Here is a 15,721-nt window from a genome sequence, read left to right as displayed (position 1 = left end):
CCAATACACTTGATAAGCAGGGTGCCTGAAGGAAGTGCTCCTTTTGACTGCCTGGATCTATCTCCCTTTAGACAGCTCTGCATGAGAACCACTAGATCTGCTGGGAGCTGTGGTACAAACTTTGCATCTGGTGCACAGAGAAACTTCCCAGTTAAATGTTGCCAGTGATCTTTTCTCAACGGTTTTTATATCACTTTCTCAACGCTGTGCAGGTAGTTCAGCAAATGCCAACAAGACTTGTTTTTGACTGACTCAGTGCCTTGCTGAGAAGAGTCTCATCTCTGCAGGTCCTGTTCTCTCATTAATCCCTCTGGGAGTCTAGTCCAGGCAGGCAGGTTGTTCCCTCTGCTTTATCTAACTGCCCCTTGGGAAGAATCTGGGCATGTTACTTCTGAGAGCTTCACTGCTCCCAGATTTTTCAATAGTAACAGTTACTGTCTGGCCAAGTAACTGAGAGTTGCTGATCTGGAGACCAGCTAGCCTGCATCATTTGGGAGGCAGTAGATTGGAACCAATTAAGAGGAGACACACCCACTCATTTGAAGACTTTTCTGACCCTGTTACAATGTGAAGACAAAGCACCTTGATTAAAAACAAACAAGTAAAAGCTTGGATCTGGAATTCTCTCAGTTGTCCTTGGCAGGTGCCTGTTGTCCTAGTGCACTGGAAATGTGTTTAGCCTTCCTTTGTAGCTATTTTCTCTCTTCTGAATGGTGCATTATTTGACACTTGGTTATGCATATCGTTATATTCATGTGTGACTCGGTCGGTGCATAAAAAGTATGGTGGAATTTGATTTGTATGTACATATGCCTTTTCAAAGTAACTTCAACTGCAAATATTTCCTTTATTTTTGCATTTTGTTAACATACAGTGGTTATTCAGTCTAAATTCAATACAGAGCAGGGTATATAATGCACTTATATAGTAGGTCTTTTTATAACTCTAACATAATGCTGGATTTAAGAAACACCCATCCATTTTTGTATATGAGTACTGAATATCAGTGTTTGCTTCATTGTTTTTTGGTTTTTGTTTCTTTTCCTTGCTTCTGCTGCTCTAGGATTTTGGAATCATGTTTACACATCACATTGTTGCAGTCACCCTGATTACCTTCTCATATGTAACCAATTTGACACGAGTGGGAACCTTGATCTTTTGTCTCCATGATGTGGCTGATATTGTCCTAGAGGTGAGATAATTCATGTGTCATCCTGTCAGTAGGTAGAATCTTTTTGCTATGCAGAACAAGTATTTTCTAAGCCAGTTCAAGATGATAATGGTGATTAATGTAGTGTATTTCCTTGCTTAAATACATTGCACTTGTAGCAGCGCATGTTTCTGATTTCAGACTGGTTTATCCCTTGATAAGTTGCTTGTACAGAGCAGAGACTGGTAATGCATTGCATGCCAGGGAGGGTTACACACAGATTTTAAATACAACATGGTAAAATCAAAAGCTAAAGTTGCAAAATCTGCAAAGTGGTGATAGTGGGTGACCTGGTTCTTAACCCCTGTGACATGGTGTGTGGAGCAATGACCCTGTCTCCAAAAGAATTGAGGTGTCATGGTGTTTTTCTGCTCTGCTTTGCTGAACAGAAGGTGTTGGACAATTTAGTGGCTTACTTGGGCATGGCCAGTGAGCTGACCTCTGATTTTCCAGATTCCCATGCCTCTGGATCTCTGTACCAGCATTAAGCAGTTGTATTTGGAGAAGAAGGGATGATTGAAATTCTTTAAATTCAAGGTAGTCTATAACTTCCATAGTGGCAATTTAGAAATGTCATCCTGTATCTGCATCAGTTACAGACAGCTCTGGGTCATGCTGGAATTTGGCTGTCTGTGAACTCTCCTGTAAAGTTAATAACTATTTTGTCTGAAATTCTTTTTTATTCAAGTACCTGCAAGGATACCTGTTATGCAAGAATATAGACTCACTGCATGAGTCACCTATTGCAAAATCAAGATCCTGCCATTCTGATTCAGTAGTGCTGTAAATATTGTATTATTTTAAAATCTTTTTTAATCTAGAAGGTACATGACTGCCTGAGATAGAAAGCAAAAGAAAATGTGGATTTCTCCAGATAAAAATAATTACATCTTTGCAAATTCTATTTTTCTGTTTTAGCAATGTGTATAGCTAGCTGTGACTTCACCTAAGCTTTCTTCATTCCTCTTCTCACCACCAGAAAGAAGTACTTAAAGATGTTTATTCTTGATCAGACCAGTGTCTGTGGAACTATAAAAACACTGGAGAGCAGCTATAATAGCCTAGCTAAAACCTTACCCTCTGTTCATTTACTGACTAAGACAAAGAGGAATTGCTGGTATTCTCACCTGAGTTGCAGACATTGAGCAAATATGCTTCCTCATGAGGCACATACTTAAGTGGTCTTTCTAGTCAATTCTTGCAGTTTGGTTTGACTGGAAATTCTGCTAGGGCAGTAGGTCACAGCCCTGGTGCCATGTGAGAGGAGATAGACTCTTGCACACTGCTGGTATTACTGAGGGGAGAGTCAGTGCAGAGGAAAAAAACTATCAAACTTTGCAAAAGAAGTTGGTTAAATATCTTGCCATGATGGGTCAGTTGTGCACCTGACCTGTGTTACCCATGACATATTCATAAAATTGAAAAGCTTTTTCTGGATGCCACTAGACTCTTTCCATCTATGATTACATAATGAAACATGTCCAGTGGAAAGCTGGAATTCACCATTTTTTGCTGTTCTCATTGCAAAGGGTAGTGTGCATTGGTGGAAATAATGGAGGTGAGATTTTTTCCACAGGTCTTAAGGTATCTGGAAGTATGGAAGAACCATGGTAGGATTTTCAGGAATATGTAGCACTGTGGTACTCAGTTATAGTCATGGTTTTTAAACTCAGAAAATGGTATTGTATTAGATGGCCAAATTCCATCCAACAACTGCATATTCTTTCCCTTTTTTGTAGTCTTTTTTTATCACTATAATTTGTAGAATTATTATAATTTGTTATTTGAGAACTGATGTCCCAATAGCTGTACTGTTTCTGAGAAATGACATGATACTACTACACGTTGCTATAGTAATATCAGCTTCATGCACTATGAAACCAGTTTTTTAGACTGCCGCTATGGCAATATATCCAGAATTCCTGGACTGAATTTTCCATCATCTGAAAATCAAGGAAGTTAGTAACGCTTCTGCTTTGCATGTTGGCACAGTAGTGTTCTCTTTTCCTTCAGACTGGGCTGTGAGTACAAAATGCTAGGAAATTCATTTGTGTCCTCTAGAAAATAGGGCTGATTCAGAAGTTATGTTTTCTTTGCAGGACTGGTGGCTTTCGTCACGTTCTGTGAGCTTCCCAACTTGGTTTTAGTGAGGAATATACTTCATGTCCAGGTTTTTAGTGGGAACATTGCAGAAACTGGGTAACATCCAAAAGTGCAGGTTTGGTTTTGTCATCCACATTATCTGTTTCTCTGCATTTCGAGAATGAATTCTGCATTCAGAATAGTATTCTGTATGCATGGTTGTGGTAATTTTGCTCCCTTTGAGCACTCTGGAAAGTCTGCAAAAGTATCTTCTCAATATGGGGGCTGAATGCAGGTCCCCTCAGAGAGGAGCTTTGAAAGGGTTCCCAGTAACTTAAGTGGACGCAAAAGGGTTCCCAGTGACTTAAGTGGATTTTCTGGATACACGAAGAAAGACTGTCCCTATCTTGAAGCAGATGTTATTTTAAAATAATTACCTGCTTACGCAGATTAACATTGTGGAAGCAGCACAGACATCTTAAAACAAGCTTCCTTCCCTATATACCATTTTCTTCAGGGAGAAAAGGTTAAAGAAACTTCAGGGAAGATCAGTGTTTTAATGAGCAGTTTCAGAGAAGAGTAATGAATTAATGAGCCCTTCACTGGGAAAGAGTCAGAAGACTGCATGAAGACAAATGAGAGAAGCATGTAAATATAAGCATAAGGCAACAAGTTAGGAAGCAGAAGTTGAAAGGAGAGCCTTAGAAAAACATTTGAAGGGGAGGAGCATAATCTTTGAGGTGGAAACTATTCTGCATAGGCAGAACAGGAAGAAGAGATGCTTTAGGAGAATTGAGGATATGGGGTGTAGTGGGGGAATTGAGATGAAGTTTATATATAGCAGCCTCTAGAAGGTCAGAGAGCATGGGGCACACGGAAGGTGGATGGCTGCTGAAAATGCCAGTGGAGCATACCGGAAAGGTGAGAGATAGGTAGTAAAAAGGCTGGGAACAAGGACACCATAAACACACTAGGGTTCAATAAAAGGTTTAGAAGAGTTTTGTGAATCTGAAATTGTAGAATCTCAAAAATGAAATTGAATGGGGAATAAAGAAATTGAATACATACTCTGGTTTTATGCAGTCTGGTTGGTTTGGTTTTTTTTTTTTTCAAAAAAATATTTTCCAGTTCCTGGGTGGAGAGGAGTTCCAAGATCACTGTGAGCTGTCCCAGTGAAAATGTTAGTGATTTCATAAAAATTTGATTTCTTCTTTTTCTTATGGCTTATACACAGTACAAGAGAACTCAGTTGCCCTCATGGAAGTAAAAAGACATCTTTTTCTTTTGCAGGCTGCCAAAATGGCAAATTATTGCAAGTGTCAAAAACTGAGTGACCTTCTGTTCCTTACTTTTGCTGTTGTCTTCATTGTCAGTAGGCTTGGCATATATCCCTTATGGTGAGTAAGGACATTGTTTTCCTCAAATGTTAAGCACCAAACAAGCTTGGAAATAATTATGTTGTAATTGAACATGATTCACTGCCATTACTTTATTTCCCAAAGCACCAGGGAGAGTTTCAGACACAACCAGGTGCTGAAATAGCCTATTTGCTAGAGTGCCATTGTGTTTACTATGTGCTAGATGAGAAGCATCTGGGGCTTTTGCTGGTTTTAAGGTAGAAGTGGGTTGGAGACAGCATAGCTTCAGGCAAGCAGGTGGCTAGCTGTGTTGGCAAGAAGTGAGAGGAAAATGAAAATTTTAGTCTCAAAAAAAACCAACCAGAGGCTAAGCTTGAAGCTAGGATATTCTCAATAGTTTCATGAACATTTTCAGCTTAAAGAAGAACACAGTGGAATAAGTAAAGTCTGACCTGCTGAAATTGGTATAAGGATGTTATTGCCATGCAGATTGCAACACTGCAGGCTACTCCTTTTCCACCTCTCCTTTGAATTGGGGTTCCTGGGGCAGCTGTGTAACACATATGTCTAGAAGGTAGTTACACAATAGTAATCTCACGTCTTCCCAGACAGTCAGCTGCTGGCATGTGCACATATTCTCCTCTAGGTACACAGACACGCATGCACACAGACTGAACATAGATGTTTGATTGTTTAGGTAGGATCTTCTGCATCCAGCGGGCAGATGGCTGGTTAGGAAACACACGGGTGTACTTCACTGTAAAAACGCATTGAAGTTTTTCTGCTACCTGTGCACTATATCTGAGGAGGGCTGAGAGAAGGTCTTGGCCTTGGCTCTTTTCTATTCTCAATCCTTTCTTTCTTATAAACAGAACTAGCACAGATATCTGTATTTCTAGGAAAGTAAGAGAGGTCTTTTGTTGCATCAGAAAATAACAGTGACAGTTTTGTTCTTGGGAAGCACCAAGAATGCCAGAAATTGTACCCTTTGCAGAGTTTCTTTAGATTACCAACAAGTTCTTATTCAGATATGCAGAGAATTTACAGATGCCAGTGTTAACCTCCCTGCCACAATTTCCTCTCCAAACCTCTATAATGATATCTCTTTGAGATTTTTTTAATGCAAACAGGGTAAGACCGAGGTGCCCTTAGGGAGCTGTGTCTTCAGCTCTCCTTAACACTACAATGTGGAAGTCTCATTTAGCACTTGATGACTCCAAAGATAATGTCATAATGCCTGGTCCCTACTGTGCTGTGAGTTGTTGGACAGCCATGATGAAACATGAAAATGAATAGACACACAAACTGCATTTTTAGAAACACTTGTTATTTTCTTCAAGGAGCAATTATTTCTTTTTTAAACAGTTTTGCTTCCTTTCCTCAGTCCTTCCCTGAAGCCAACTGGGCCATTCACTGAATTTCTGTAAATGAAATAAGCTCATTTTTCTGCTTCCATTATCTCAGATAGGAAAAATGGTGACATTCCTGCACATAGGATTTCACCTGTCCCTTGCATTCTGTTTTATATTGAGGAATGGAGAGAGGACCCAATTTCACCAGTGCATTTCTGCCACTAGAGAGTGCAGTACATGACTGTGCTTAAGGGAAGGCTCAGTCAGATGAGGACTGGATAGGTTTGCAAAGGGGAAATCACACTTGGCCAACCTGATAACCTTCTGTGATGAAATAACTGTCTTGTAATTATGTAATCCAGTAATTACTGGATGATGAGGCAGAGTGCACCCTTGGGAAGTTTGCTCATGTTCCAACCTGAGAAGAATGGCTGGTACACCACAGGACTGTGCTGCCATCCAAAGGGAAGGAACCTCAACAAGCTGGAGATACAGCCAACAGGAACCTCAGAAGTTCAGCAAAAGCAGTGCAGAGTCCTGCACCAGTATTTGCTAGGGGCTGACCATAAGGAAAGCTGCCTTGCACCAGAGGAACTGAGGGTTCCAGTGGGCACCAAGGTGAACATGAGCCTGCACTGTGCCCTTGTGGTAGCAAAGGCTGGTGGTATCCTGGGCTGCATTAGGAGGGGTGTGGGCAGCAGCTAAGGAAGGTGATCCTTCCTTTCTACCAGCCCTGGTGAGGCCACATGTAGAGCACTGTGTCCAGTTCTGGCCTCCCCAGCACCAGAGAGACACAAAGCTACTGGAGACAGTCCAGAAGATAGTCACCAAGATTGATTAGGGGACTGGAGCACCTCTCACATGAGGAAAGGCTGAGACAGGCAGGACTGTTTAGCACAGGAAAGAGAAAGCTCAGAACAGGTATTATTAATATAGAAATACATGAAGGGAGAGTGTAAACAAAACTGAGCCAGGGATTGTCCATTGACAGGAATGCAGCAGCTGACAGTGTGTTGTGCACTCCCTGTCACAACCAGAGTGGTTACCCTGGTGATCCCTCTGCCTTGTCATGGTTTAGCCCCAGCTGCCAAAAAAGCCCCATGAAGCTGCTCACTTACTTCCCACCAGTGAGATGAGGGAGAGAATCAGGAGGGTAAAAGTGAGACAACTCATGAGCTGAGATAAAAACAGTTCAATAGGTAAGGCAAGAGCTGTGCACACAAGCAAAGCCAAACAAGGCTTTCATCCACCACTTCCCACAGGCTGGCAGGTGTTCCACCATTTCCAGGACAGCCAGGGCTCTATGGGTATTGGTGACCTGGGAATGCAAACACTGACACACTAAATATGATCCCCTTCCTCCTTCTTCCCCCAGGTTTGTATGCTAAGCATGACACCATATGGTGTGGGGATATCCCTGTTGTCAGCTGGGGGCAGCTGTCTTGGCTGTGTCTCCTTCTAACTCCTTGTGCACCTCCATTCTCCTCACTGGTGGGACGTGTGAGGAGCAGAAAATGCCTTTGCTCTGTGGGAGCACTGCTCAGCAATGACAAAAACATCTTGGAATTACCAACACTGTTTCAGCACAAATCCAGAATATAGTCCTGTACTCCCTACCATAAATAAAACTAAGTCTCTGCCAGCCCGAACCAGGAAATCCCTTAATCAATGAAAAATACATTTATTTATTTGAACATGTAAATAGTGTAGTGTGTATGTATGATCTTTGAATTTTTAAGACCATTTTATTTCCAGACCAAAGCCTTGATGTATGTATTCCTAATGGCTACCCTTAGATACAGCCAAAGGCAGTTTCATTGTTCTCAGCTGTACTGTAGGCAATGCTTGTGGGAGTCAGAGTTAAGCAGGGATGAACCATGGGATGCATGAGCTTGTCTCTCCTAAATCCTTTTCCTCTATGAAACAGCAATTCTAAATCTTCACCCCTATTAGTTTGCATGTCAGCAAAGATGACTCACTGGAGCGGCAGCAGGCCAGGAAGCACAGTTTTGCTCTCCTTTGCTGAAAATTCAAAATAGCAAAATTTGGTGCCTGATTAATATTACATAAATATGCAAATTTTTCTAGCGTAAAAGCTGAGAGGTATAAAATCAGTGTGCATGTAATGTAAAAGGAAGACTGTAATTTATAAGAAAACTTCCCCCACACAGGAAGGTGAATACCCAAGACAGGCTTCCAGAGACGTCACTTCCCAAGCACTGGTGTGCTGTTGTGCTGCCGCTTTGCATAAGTGCCTTTTAATTTTGCATAAAGGTGCTCATAAAGAATTCAGAATGTATCAAATGCTGTTGTTTGAAGGGTGTTTAACAGCAGGGCTAAGACAAAAGAAACTGGCAATTAGGTATATATTTAGCAGTCTTTCTGCAGGCATCTGGAGTTCATTTCAGCAATAATTCAAAAACACCAGGATACTTTCTGCCTCCTGCTGCTAAGTGAATGTAGGAGTAAAGCTGCTATTTTCACTGACAAGACATTTTGCTTGTGAAATTCTCCCACTTGTACATAATCACTGTTCTAGCAAATTACAACATAGAACACAACTCTCCATGAGTCAGGGGGAACATGATGCCTTCTCAGGTGATACAGAATTGTAAGGAGAAGGAAAGCAATCTCAAACAAAAAAATTAATATAAATTGTGCAAGGCCTTGGCTAGTCTAATCAGGCTGGGTGAAGCAGTTACCTCAAGCTGTAAGGGAAGCTGGGTTTATATTTACCAGGTTAAGGCACCAAGCCAGGTAAATTCAGGTTCTTCCAAATTGCTCGAACTAGTTACTAGGATGCAATTTTCCTGAGTTTTTCGCTTCTTTTGATTACTTTTATAGTGAGTTATATTGTCTGGGAGGTAAAACTGTGTTTCAGGGAAGTGTTGCTGACAAGTACTGCTCTCAAAAGGCAAGGACACAAGCAAACAGCCTTGGCGTTCATGTGATCTATGAGGTCTCATCATGCACATATTGCATACATGCACTGAGAAATGTAAAATAGTGCCTTAACATTGCAGATTTAAATGAAAGCCTGATTTAAGCGGGTTATAAAGAGCAGAGGTCATGTTCTGCATATGCTGTCCCCCAAATTCTCATCTAGGCAAATTTGGTATAATCAGGTAGTCCGCATTATGCTGTTCTGTTCTTGATCTCTTCATACAGTGTCAGTGTCCAGAGTATTGTATCACATTAAAAGCTGTGTGGATGGACAGTCAACTACTTTGATTAGTTGGTATAGTCTTGTTTGATGTCAGTAGGTGCATCTTACTGGATCTTCTGTTTGTTAGTGTTTGGAAATATGCTGGGGAAAAAATGGAAAAAAATAACTCTCACTGTTAAAATTCAAAGCTGTTTCAGGTGTATGTCTCCACATCAACTGCAGTGTATGGCTGCTAAATGAGATTTTGATGCCAATGTACCTCGTATAAGTATGGGTCAGCCAATCCTCAGAAGAACAACTTTGTTCCTTGCTATTCTTTCATTTTAAAACCTCGTTCATGACTGTACACACAGTCTGGCTCATAGCTGATTTCTAATTGCCTTTACATGGCAGTGAGTATCTGCATGAACCAGAAAAGCCTTGTGTGATCCTTTAGGAGTTACAACTAACTTCTCTTCACATGGTGAGCTGTAATGAACCCTAGTCACTTATTACCAGACTTTCAGTCATCTCGGCATGACTGGCCAAGTAGCTCCTCCTGAGTTCCATCATTGGTTGAGCACAAGTGTGGGACATAGCCATGTTGTTAATGTACACGCTGTGTTTCCAAGTAGTGATACAGTATTGCCAGTTTGCACTGTTCTTTCTTTTATCCTGGAATCAGCTTCTTTTTGAGCAAATAGGGCAGTGCAGAACCCCCATAAGTAGCAGCTGCTGCAAAGATTTGCTCATCCTCTCTTTTTCCTAGCTTTGTTCTTTCGCTGTTCTTTGACTGGGTTTGTGCAGCTCTTAACAAGCAGTGAAGTTGAATTGTCCTCTTTCATGCTAGTTTTCTTTCCTGGGATGTTTTCTCCTGATTGGCCCTTGGAGCATGTATATTGTGTGGGAAGACAGCATGTGGACCCCAGCAGAGTCACCCTGCTTCACTCCTCTGAACATCCTGGTAAAACAGAAAGCTCCAACCTACCCTTAAAAGCACCCTACTGTGCCAAAGCAGTACGTAGGCAGTAGTTAAAGCAAGAGTCCTGGTCAGTTACTTGACATAGTAAGAATTCAAGTAGCCAGATGAATCCCAGCTGTCCAGATCTTGTCTGGACTCTGAATGAACACAGTTGTTTTGTGATGGTGTTAGTTATACTCTTGTTGGACTGTAAACCTTCCTAGCCCAGCTGGTATAATAAAATAACTTTCTAATTAATTAATTAATTCTCTTCTGACACTGTCTCAACCTCATTTTGCTCAGAATATTGTCTAAACCAGAGCACAATCATAAGTTGCTTGTGGGTAGCAGATACTGAAGGTATAAATTATGATTTTGATACTTGATTCCTGATGCTATTCATGCTGTCATTGAGTGGATGCTGTAGAACTAGCAAAAATTATCTATCTGATGTGCTTACACTTCAATCTGTTTGTAGCTTCAGCAGGCAACTTATAATCAATCAGTTTATCAAGAGCATTTAATAACAAGGTTTTGGCAAAATAACAATAGTATATTCGAAGAACTCATAGACTTCAATTTATGGATTAAAAAGAAGGTTTAATTAACGAAGTCTCTATAAATTTACTCACAACTCTTGTCCTTAGCAGAGCATATATAATGTTGTCATCCCATCTGCTTCTGACAAAACGTTATCAGATGTTACCCTTTCTAAGGCCTAGTTATTTTATTTCCTCAAATTGTTTACAGCATTTGTGAACTCTTGTAAAACTCTGGAGTTTTACAAGAAGCAAAGATGAAATCTTTGGAGTACCAGGTTAATACTGTTCCAGCTATTTACAGGGAAGCTATAAGAAATGGAAAGGTTAGAGGTGTCATTCAGCATTGTGGGCTTGCAGTGTAAATAACAAAAAGTGGCATTTGCTCAGTGTTTCCATTTTTAAAATTTTCATGTGATCACAGCAGGAAAAAACTTATTTCATCAGACTTCTAAATCTGATTCTTATCCTCATTTTTAGTTTCTACAGACTGTACTCTGTGGCTATAATAATGCTTTCTGTTGTCAAGGATAGCCTATTCAGTCAGTCTTCTCACTTCTCCTTTTATTAAGAAAATGTGCTGTCTAAAACCTGTGCTCCAATCGGAAACAGGACAGATACCTGTGCAGTAGCACTTCTCTTGCTCAGAATTATTCTGCCAAGTGTAAATGTGTCAGGGCAAGGGAAGCAGCATGGGCATTTTTCTTGTGGCCAGACATCTTAGCCACTTTTAAATCAGCTCAGGTAGGTAGTTTGAACTTGTGCAAACATTCTGCCTCTTCTCAGCCCCTTTTCTCTTGGAGGTATCTTTAGCACCAGGGTTTGCTGTTACTGGCACGTATTTTGTGGTGCTACAGAGTCAATACAAAAGCAGAACAATGCTACTGGTTCACTGCAAGTTTCTGCTGTATGTAGGATGTAAAAATCATAGCTCTACAAAAGCCCGTAAGTTAATTTACAGCTTGAAATAGTAAATTACTTTTGAACACCATGATCAACAGCCATGGTGGAGCTGGCATCTCATTTGTGTTCAGCTAGAACGAGGTCACTGTGGCTGAGCACCTTGGGAGAAACCAAGCCCCCATGTAAGTGAGCACATTCTATAGGTTTCATCAGTTGTACAGTTGCAGAGTTTGACCCATAATATCTCTGAAAGTATAGATAACTATTAAGAAAATTGGATTAAACTGAAAACTTTAGGGATGATTTCACAGACATTGATGTGGCATATAGTTAAACACAACTGCACTTATTTTTAGTCAACAGAAAGGGACATGAGGAAGGCTTTCTTATACTCTGTTTTGCCAAGACTGGAAACTATAGTTTACAACAAATGCTTTTCCTCTTTGGAGAATAACATGAACTCCAGGCAAATGGATCTTGATATGTGTTCTCTGTTGCTCATATAAAAGTTTTATATGTGCCTGAAAATTTTCAGATTTGGAAGTGTCATTCTTAGCATAACATAGTTCCTCAGTAGCTCTGAGTTATTATCATGGGCCTTTACACAAACATTTTGCCATAACACATTACTGATACAACATCTTGCTGAGTATAATTACAATCTGCTAGGAAATTTGAGTTGTCTCCATATCCTGGCATCTATTGAAGGACTCTTCTGAGGTTTGAGCTTGGATTGGGAAGGTGTCTATGACCTTGTATCTTTTTTCTATCCACAAGAGTGTAAATGCTACTATTCATACCAGTGTCTGCAGAATCAGCTCAGGGGCAGTAACTGCTGATGAGAAGGAATTGAGCAAAAAGCACAGCTGAAACCAGGACAGTGACAGCTTGATCAGAATGGTCTCTTCTACAGTACATCAAACATGAATAATTTCCTGCCTGCTCCATCATTTTAGTTAAGTAATTGGAAATCCTATTGATCTGCAAAGGGCTAAAAATAACACAGAATCAGTGGCAGGTCTGTAATTTCTGCAAAGACGTATTGTTCCTGATTAGTATTAGGACAGGAGCCACCCATCTCCACAGCAGCTGAGCATGTATTAGTACCATGTCAGGAAGTCCTCTGATGTGGGGCTGCTGTGGGTGAGGAGAATGCTGTGTGATGGCGACCTCACTGATAAAAATGAAGTGTGTGGATTTAATGTTGCTCTGAATACTGACTCAATAGTTTATGTTCTTTCTGTCACTGCATTTTGCAGAGATCTTTCATCAGTTGTCTAAAAGAAGGAGGGTAATGAGCACCACCAACCAAACAATCTGATTAATCAGTCTGAGATGCTGTTGAAAGACCCTCTCTCTCTCTCCTCCCTCTCCCTCTCCCTCTCCCTCTCCCTCTCCCTCTCCCTCTCCCTCTCCCTCTCCCTCTCCCTCTCCCTCTCCCTCTCCCTCTCCCTCTCCCTCTCCCTCTCCCTCTCCCTTACCCTCTCTCTCTCCCCCAGTCGTACTTTCCCTGCTTCATTGCCTTCGTGTGGCTCACTGGTTCATCTGACTCTTCTCGGTTCATAGTGGGTCTCATTGTATTGCCATGCACTGATACTCTGGAGGGCTGAAAATGTAAAACAGCAGGATCTGAAAAGGGAAACAAGTTTGTTCTCCCACTCAGCAAGAACCAAGAAGCAGAACAGTGATACAGACACAGCAGCTGGCCAAGCTGAAACTCAGATGAAACACCTGGCAGTATAGCCCTTTATGTACTGGATTTGCTAGAATTAAATATTTAGCTGCACTGCAGCTTGAAGACTCCAGTACATGGAGTGCTACAGACCAAAGCTTCCTCAATTTGATTACTGTTTTGTGTATCATTCCATACACTTCTCAGGTAAAAAGCTGTTTAACTCATTTGAAGTCTCATGCAGAAACATCTGTGTGTAAGGTCTGTTGTGTAGCACTGTCATTGAAAGTAACTAGGACAGCCTGGGATAAGAAGTCCTATTAGGTTTCAATCAAGGTCTGAATCTCAGAGATAAATCGTGACCACTGATGAAATGTATCTGATTTATCATCCTGTGGCTGATCAACATGTGCACATACATGTGTTCTCACACTCCACTGCTCTTCATTTATCTGTGAATCTCAGTTTTATTCTTTCCTACCTGTCAATTTTATGGCATCTGTTAAGGAAGTAGTCCACAGTGTTTTATAAACAAGCTAATTCTTACAGCATCTATATGTGGCCAACAAGGTGTGCCAATACTTTGTGTCCATCTTTAACAGAAAATGAACTGTGTAAAGAAACTTGAAAATTTCTTAGATCACATAAGTTAATACAACAGCTAAATCCACAGTTTAGAACTGCTGACTCTTTGTTGTCTGGTCGTAGTCACTTTTTACCACATATAATGCAAAATAAACTACTATTTTGGGGGCAGAAGTAAGTGCAATTGTTTGGGGTTTTAAAGGAAAAATTACAAAAAAGGTGGAAGCTTTGAAGCATTGCTGGTAGGAGTATTGTTGAGTTACTTGCACTAAATGGGATAATTATTGTAACTATGTAATTACATAAATGTAATTACCTATTTTCTCGGTAATGTATGCAGTATTGAAAGGTGGCCCAATACAGGTGGTTATGGTGCAATATAGAATACTGTTGTCTAATACACACTTAAAGGAGATAAAGACATTAATTCTGAGTTATTTAGACAAGCTGGTTTATTGTGCTGTCCTTGGTCATATTTTGAGACTTCTGTCTATTGTGCTGTTGCATGCACGGTGTGTTGGTCACTGGACAGTGCTGCAGAAGCTAAGGCAACTTGCAGTAGCACTAATTTCAGCTGCAGTTTCTGCTCCCATTGGATGTGAAAATAGTGCCCATCATCCTGCTATGATCATTCTGATCCACTTTCTTGCTTGTCTGGAAGAATACCTACTCCTTTGACATGATCCTCCTTTTCACCTCTTTTCATTCTTCTCTGGGCCCTTTCAGAAGCAAACAGCACATTTTTGTCAGTTCTCACACAAATATAAATAAGCATTTTGCTCTTCCACCCATTCCTCTCTTTCTTTATATCTCTTCCTTCATCTCCAGGTTTTCCTTTCATCCTTGGTGCAAGGCAAGGGATCGACTTGCCAAGAATTAGTAGCTGAAACCCAAGAGCCTGGACTTGGGCCCACTAAGTTGTGGGATGGGAGTGTTACCTTGATGAGTCAGAATTTGGGTCTTTTACCTCTAGTCTCCCAAGTACTGCTTTGCTGGCTAGATAAAGAGTTACAGAGTAGAGGAAAAGCCTGTGTTACTGTTGATGTGTTGCAGGTGATTGTTCAGTAGTTGTTGAAAATGTGTTCATTTTGTTCTGAGTGTTTAATTAGAGTAGTAGTACAGTAAGTGCAGGATTATCTCTCCCAGTGGCTCAGATATTGTGGCAGCGTTCCTAAATAAATACCACAGATTTCTGTAAGAGTAGATTGGATCTTAAGTGATGAATTTATTTTTATTTGCTTTCATCAGCCATATGCTTAATTCAATATTCTAAACTGAGTGCTTCTCACAGCCAGGTGCACAACCCTCCTTGAGATGCATTTAACAAGGGAAGAATACCTTCCATGAGATTGTGTTGTGTTCTCCAGCTATCAAAATCTTCCAGGGGCTCAGAAAAAAAACAGTCCAGAAATTATTTTCAAAAGCAGAAGTGAACATTTAGTTTCAAATTGCAAAGATCTGAGAAATGCTGACAAAAGTTAGCAGAAAGGTAGAGCACTTGCAGCTGAAAGTAATTTTCCCCTGTGAGATCAAGTCCAGCTGCTTCAAGTCAGATACCCAAGAATCAAAGTTTCCACCATTCATTATGAAAAGCTGCGATTTAACTATTGGAGAGCTTTGAAAAGTTCCAGCAAGCATGTTTACAGATTGAAGTGCTTTTCTGAGTATTTTAATCTAGGGTTTATTTGTATATACATCTTATAGGCACTTCCTCCTCCATGTAATCCATTCTCATGCTGCTTTTTCCAGTCCCTATTATTTGTGTAGTTGATTAAAATGTTTCAATTGAATACTTGTAGCACTGAAAATGATGGAAAGTGATCTAACCTGTCTTCCCTCCCCTCCTTCCTCAGTCTCTACAAATAGAATTTCTCTGTGTATTCTAATAACCTTACAATTTTTCTCCCCATTTCA

General features: G+C 40.6%; 1 protein-coding gene across 2 annotated transcripts in view; it reads left to right on the top strand.

Moving 5' to 3' along the window:
• Positions 1-15,721, top strand: part of CERS6 (ceramide synthase 6) — a 112,981-nt gene that overhangs the window by 85,089 nt on the left and 12,171 nt on the right. For both annotated transcript variants that reach the window (XM_069020744.1, XM_069020743.1), the window contains exons 7-8: positions 1,064-1,192; positions 4,583-4,689. In XM_069020744.1, coding sequence (XP_068876845.1) covers positions 1,064-1,192; positions 4,583-4,689 — 236 coding nt within the window. The remainder of the gene's footprint in view (positions 1-1,063; positions 1,193-4,582; positions 4,690-15,721) is intronic.

The sequence above is a fragment of the Aphelocoma coerulescens genome, chromosome 7 (genome assembly GCF_041296385.1).
Source record: "Aphelocoma coerulescens isolate FSJ_1873_10779 chromosome 7, UR_Acoe_1.0, whole genome shotgun sequence".
Lineage (NCBI taxonomy): Eukaryota > Metazoa > Chordata > Aves > Passeriformes > Corvidae > Aphelocoma > Aphelocoma coerulescens.
This window is presented reverse-complemented; position numbering and strand designations above follow the sequence as displayed.